At 38.4% G+C, this 6,949-nt stretch overlaps 1 protein-coding gene across 1 annotated transcript; it reads left to right on the top strand.

Annotated features, from left to right (window-relative positions):
* The first annotated feature begins 623 nt into the window (after positions 1 to 623).
* LOC134571905 (tigger transposable element-derived protein 1-like) lies at positions 624 to 2,726 on the top strand. The gene is made up of 2 exons (XM_063430632.1): positions 624 to 696; positions 913 to 2,726. The coding sequence occupies exons 1-2, from the start codon at positions 624 to 626 to the stop codon at positions 2,724 to 2,726; spliced, it is 1,887 nt and encodes a 628-aa protein (XP_063286702.1).
* The last annotated feature ends 4,223 nt before the right edge of the window (positions 2,727 to 6,949 follow it).

Genomic DNA, 6,949 nt, shown 5'->3' on the forward strand with positions numbered 1-6,949 from the left:
TTAGCATATCATTAGGTCTATGCTTGGTTTATTGAATAAATTACTATTGTTGTCAAGAATAAAAAAAATACTCTGATTTGCTACACATTAAAAAATGTATTCAATGTAAAAAATGTGTTCGCTAATCTACAAATCTTTATGTAAGTCAGTAATTCCATGTAGTCTCTTATACAGTGATACCTCGGTTCACGAACGCTTCTGTTCACGAACAACTCGGTTCACGAACAGAAAAGTTCGTAAAAATATGCTCCGGTTCACGAACTCCGCCTCGGTTCACGAACGCAAGCCGCGGCCATTTTAATGCTAATTTCAGGCTGTCACATGGTCGGGACTTCCTGTAGGAAGACCGTGGAGAGAAGAAGCAAGAATAAGAGACACAGAAAGAAGTACTCTGCAAGCATTATAAGTGATTATACTGTATTTTATCACATACAGTACATACTGTACACAGAAAGAAGTACTCTGCAAGCATTATACAGTACAGTAAGTGATTATACTGTATTTTATCACATACAGTACATACAGTACACAGAAAGAAGTACTGTACTCTGCAAGCATTATAAGTGATTATACTGTATTTTATCCCATACAGTACATACTGTACAGTTCACTGGACACCCAATATGGCTCCCAAGAAGCATAGTGGAAAGAAGAAAGTGCGGAGCAGCAATAAAGGTGACAAGAACAGCAATGCAGGTGACAATGTGCAAAGTGGAAATGCAAGTGACAATGTGCAAAGTGGAAATGCAAGTGACAATGTGCAAAGTGGAAATGCAGTTGACAATGTGCAAAGTGGAAATGCAGTTGACAATGTGCAAAGTGGAAATGCAAGTGACAATGTGCAAAGTGGAAATGCAAGTGACAATGTGCAAAGTGGAAATGCAAGTGACAATGTGCGAAGTGGAAATGCAGGTGACAATGTGCAAAGTGGAAATGCAAGTGACAAGAATGTGCAGCGCAAGCATGGTGGCAAAAAGAAAGTGCACAGCAGTAGTAAAGGTGACAGCAAGGTTGTGAAGAAAATAACCATTGAGCTGAAGAAGGAAATTATAGAAAAGCATGACCGTGGTATTCGTGTGACTGATCTGGCTTCGGAGTACAAGATGGCAAAGTCAACAATTTCGACTATTCTGAAAAACAAAGCCGCCATCAAAGGAGCTGATGTTGCAAAAGGAGTAACAATGTTAACCAAGCAGAGGACACAAGTGCTGGAAGAGGTGGAAAAACTTTTGTTGGTGTGGTTGAATGAGAAACAGCTGGCAGGTGATAGTGTAAGTGAAGCTATGATCTGTGAGAAAGCCAGGAAATTGCACAGTGATTTACAGCAAAGAAGCCCCTCTACAAGTGCAGCAAGTGACGAATTTAAAGCCAGTAGAGGGTGGTTTGAAAAATTCCGCAGGAGAACTGGCATCCACAGTGTGATTAGACATGGTGAGGCTTCCAGTTCTGACAAGGCCGCAGCAGAAGCTTACAAGTTAGAATTTGCAGAATTCATGAAGACAGAAGGATACGTCCCTCAACAAGTGTTCAACTGTGATGAAACAGGGCTCTTCTGGAAAAAAATGCCGAACAGAACCTATATCACACAGGAGGAAAAGGCCCTACCAGGGCACAAGCCCATGAAGGACAGATTGACCCTTTTGCTGTGTGCCAACGCAAGCGCCGATCTGAAAATTAAACCACTACTGGTGTACCATTCTCAGACCCCTCGTGCATTTAGGGAACAAAATGTGAACAAGGCCAGACTGCCCGTCATGTGGAGAGCCAATGCCAAAGCTTGGGTCACAAGGCAATTGTTTATGGAATGGCTGCACGAGGTGTTTGCACCCACCGTCAGAAAATATCTTTCTGATAACCAGCTGCCTGAAAGGTGCCTTCTTCTGATGGACAATGCCCCAGCACACCCTCCAGCCTTGGTGGATGATATGGATGCTGAGTATGACTTCATCAAGGTAAAGTTCCTCCCCCCCAACACAACACCACTTCTGCAGCCCATGGACCAGCAAGTCATCTGCAACTTTAAGAAGCTGTACACAAAGGCGCTCTTCACTAGGTGTTTTAATGTCACTAAAGAGACATCCTTGACTTTGAAAGAATTCTGGAAGAAACATTTCAATGTTGTCCACTGCATTAACCTCATTGACAAAGCCTGGGAAGAGGTCACTTCCCGAACCCTAAATTCAGCCTGGAGGAAACTGTGGCCAGAATGTGTCGCTGAACGTGAACATGACTTAGAAGGGTCTGATGCAGAGGTAGTGGAGGAAATTGTGTCCATGGGCAAGAATATGGGTCTGGACGTTGATGGTGCTGATGTGGAAGAGCTTGTTGAGGAACATAGGGAGGAGCTGACCACGGAAGAACTTTATGAACTCCACAGTGAGCAGCAGAAGGCACTTCTTGAGGAGCATTCCAATGAGGAGGAAGAAGAAAGGGAGGAGGTTAGCAGTGATGCCATAAAATCCATTATGCAAAAATGGAATGAGTGCCATGATTTCTTTGAAAAGCACCACCCCAACATTACTGTCACAAACAGAGTGTTAAATCTCATGAATGATAATGTGGTCTCTCATTTCCGGAGGGTTATGCAGCGCAGAAAGAGACAAGTGACATTGGACAGATTTTTCAGACAAACTGAGCCTGCAGCTAGGAGACAAAGGAGAGAGGAAACCCCTGAAGAAGATCTCCCTGATGTCCTTATGGAGGGGGACTCTCCCCCCAAACAATAACTGCCTCCCACCTTACTGTCCTCTCTTAATAAATAACTACAGTATACTGTACTTTACTAATGTGTATTGTCATTTGTTTCATATTTTTGGGCTTCAAAAACCCCCCAAAAAAAGTCAGCACGGATTAACCGGATTTACATTGAACCCTATGGGAAAATGTGCCTCGGTTCACGACCAATTCGGTTCGCGACCAGAGTCAGTTCACGAATTAAGTTCGTGAACCGAGGTATCACTGTACATGCTTTTTGGTGATGTTCAAAAAATATGTGATAAAAGTACTTATCAATCAAAACTGTCACACTCCCATCATTCATTAGGTGTCTAAATAGTCATTGTATTAGGATGTTATGAATAGATGTTTAGTTTATAAATCATAAATGTAAGAATATAGTAAAAGGGAAAAATTTGAAAATGCTAAATATAAGCTGCTCAATTTCACTGTACTATGAAATATTTTTCCATTTTTAGATTTCATTTTTTTTTCTAGTAGATATTTATAAATATATATAAATTAAAACCAAATATCTACTATACCCATACCTATTACTTGGGCTTTGACACTGTGCTGCTTAAATTTGCAGTACGTTATTCAATAAAATGTTTGAGATGGAAACGTTTAGAAAAAGATAAGCTTATTAGATAAAGCTTGCGGCAAAGAATCTTCAGATGTAGTTGTGCCAATATGTGTCAAACTAAACTTTCTCACTTTCTAAAGCATTCCTCTGCAGTTTGGCTAGTCTAGTGTGAAATTCTACATTATCTCATCCAACTCTGCTTGGCAATGATAGAGCCACATATGCATTAGCGTTTCATGTTTAAAACATACACTCACTCCCTGCCTTTTTTAATGTGTATAAGAAATGCATGTAACATTGGGTGATGCTTTAATCTTAGCTTATGCTAAGGATGGTGCATATGCTTTATATCCTGTAGAAGCTACAGCTTGACGTTGACATGTGTTCCAATTATATTTCATTTTCAAATAATTCTTGCTAGAGATTTTCTTAAAAACTGCTCTGGGCTCCATCAGAGATGATCTTTTAATTTCATCAGCTGTCTTTAGCACCACTGATCATGACTCTCCTTCTTCCTGCTGATTGATACACAGTAGATGGCTCATTTTGTAAAAAGTAATAGCAATACAGAATGAAAAAAGACTCAAGTCCATCAAGTTGAGCCTTTCCCATATCTGTATTATTGCTTTTTATCCAAAATAAGGTGAAAAATGTGCTGATGATTAAACCAGGCAAGACTGAGGTCCTGATTTTAGGATGAAATGTTGGTGGGCATTGTTTTATCGCATTTTAAATCGTTCTTGCACGGAACTGGAAATCTAATCAAGTATTACTTTGGGATACTATTAAAGATCAAATCAATCTTCAGGCGAGGATGGAAAGAGATCTGAGCATACCGCATTTGAACTCCCCAAAAAGAATGGACCTATGGCAAAGCTGGGTTAATAAACTAGAAACTAGCTTATAAATTAAATCGGTATACATTAGATCTGTAACTACCTGAATAGTAAGAGTCCTGAGCTAAGACAGATCCCTCTCCCAGCCCGACCTCGCAGATAAGGGTGTAATATGTCTGTCTAATGTGAATGTTCTGACTATGTAATTGTGTAATTTGACTTGTGTTTTCTTGTCGGTATATGCATTTTTGTAATAAATTGAATAAAATAATTTATACTAAAAAAAAAAAAGAAATGTTGGTGGGCATTATGGCAGGACTGGACTGATCCAATGCCTACTGTATTTTCTTGCACCTGTTGAATTCGTATTAGTGCTTTCAATGTTCCTCTTTTGTTGGATTACTTAAATAAATAATAGGAAACAATATAATGACCGTGACAGCACTTGGTTTATGCTGATGAAATTACTTAAGAAGGAAATGTTTAAATGAACAAAAAGGTCTATCTATATTCATAATTAATATGCAGTTTAAAAAAATAAAAAAGCCTTATCTTCAAGCTTTTAACATTTATATTTGCAAATATTACATTATCATAGCTTTTTTAATTATAAGCATTTTATAATGTTTTCAGCAAAAACAAATTTCTTTCAGCAAATAGCTAGATTTTACACTAAACAATTGAGAAGTACAGAATTGTACCATGCCAAAAAAGTACAACTGAGTTGCATTGACATACATGTTTATGGTAAAAATAGTGACATTTTATGGTGATTATTTATTTATATGATAAACCGACTATAGAAATTATGCTATTATTTCCAGTTTTGTTTTGGCACATATATGTCACATGTGTGTTTAGAGATCTCAGATAAAGAATTTATTTTGTTAGTTTTACAAATGTGCGGTATCTGACCCCACATTGTCAATTTCATATACTTCTTCTATACTCCACACTCATTTCCTTGACATTATTATTATTATTATTAGTAGTAGTATTTATATAGCACCAGCTTATTCCGCAAACCTTTACAATAAGAAACATCACACAATATACAGACATGTTGTCATGAGAAAAAAAAAATGACTTGATTGTTTTGATAAATGGCCAAAACAATTGCTGGCGGGGCTGACAACCTTTAGTTTCATAGAACAACACACTTGCAAAGTTCTAAAAAGTGAACCAATGGTCATGGAAACTAATGGGACGTTTATGCTGACTGCCCCACTTCCTGAACTTTCTACATGACTCCCATTTGTCTCATGTGAGTGTTCATGTAGTCTTAGTCCACAGAGAATACTGACATCTGCAAGGCATGTCACTAAGTGACTAAAAGGGTTGTAAAACTGAACCATTGTCCCATTAAGTAGAGGACACATATGGAAAATTCATTCTGCAGCAGTATACATTTTTCATAAGTTTGGTATACATTTTTAATATGCCTCCTGCATTAAATGAGAGGATTGGTCACCTGAGGAGTGATGATGATTGTGATATAGGCTGCAGTAACATATTTAGATGAGTGCAGGTGTTTCATTATTTGTAGTTTAGCAATTTTCTTGCAGTCTACTCATACTTGTGCTAAAGGGCTCTTCGGCATGTCATCTTTATTATTATTATTATTATTATTGGTATTTACATAGCGTCAGCTTATTCTGCAGCACTTTACAGTAAAAGGGGAATTTATCAAATGAGACAATGACAAAATGTAACAGAACCAATAGGTAGTTGAGGACCCTGCTCAGATGAGCTTACAATCTAGAGGAGGTGGGGTATAAAAACACAACAGGAAGAGTAGTGAGGGAGACAGAAAATAGACATGGTGGGAAAGTAGCAGAACTGGAGGTGAGCATGGAGTGTGGCCCTATGGGAGGTGAGAGGAAGGTTTGAGAGATATGAGTTACTCTTGGAGGCCATAAGCATTCCTGAAAAGATGGGTATTGAAGGACTTCTTAAAGGATTGAAGACTAGGGGAGAGTCTGACAGGGGTAGGCAGGCTGTTCCAAAGGAAAGGAGCCGCCCGTGAGAAGTCTTACAGGCGTGAATCAACAGTGAGGTCAACAGTAGAGCAGAGAGACAGAGAAGGGCCATAACTATAAATCAGATAAGAAATGTAAGAGGGGCTAGAGTTGGTTAGAGCTTTATAGGTAAGGGTTAGTATTTTAAATTGACACCTGTAGGGGACAGGAAGCCAGTGTAAGGATCGACAGAGGGGTGAGGTGAAGTATATATCAGTAACACAGCATACTCCTAATGTATACAGTAGCTCTGCTGAGAAAGGAACATTGCCCTTGACTAATATTTTTGTGCTGCTAATTTGATATGGACATATATATATATATATATATATATATATATACATATATATATATATAATGTAACAAAGATGAGGGCACTCAATGGATTTGCAAATCAAAATAGTGTATTCAGAATGTTGCCAATATGGATCCATATTGGCAACATTCTAAATTCACTATTTTGATTTGGAAATCCACTGAGTGCCCTCATCTCTGTTACATTTCATATACTCAGCGCAGAGCAGCATCTTGGTGTAAGTTTTTTTTGTTCATTACTTTAGGACTAAGTGCCAGACTTACTATTCTTTTGGTTATATATATATATATAGAGAGAGAGAGAGAGAGAGAATGTAGGATGCACACTCAGGTCTTTGTGAAAAAATGTGTAGTTTTATTCAATCCAGGTACAAACCAAACCAACGTTTCGACCTCTGCAGGTCTTTTTCAACCTTGAAAAAGACCTGCAGAGGTCGAAACGTTGGTTTGGTTTGTACCTGGATTGAATAAAACTACAC

This window comes from Pelobates fuscus, chromosome 1, assembly GCF_036172605.1.
Source record: "Pelobates fuscus isolate aPelFus1 chromosome 1, aPelFus1.pri, whole genome shotgun sequence".
NCBI classification, from domain to species: Eukaryota; Metazoa; Chordata; class Amphibia; order Anura; family Pelobatidae; genus Pelobates; species Pelobates fuscus.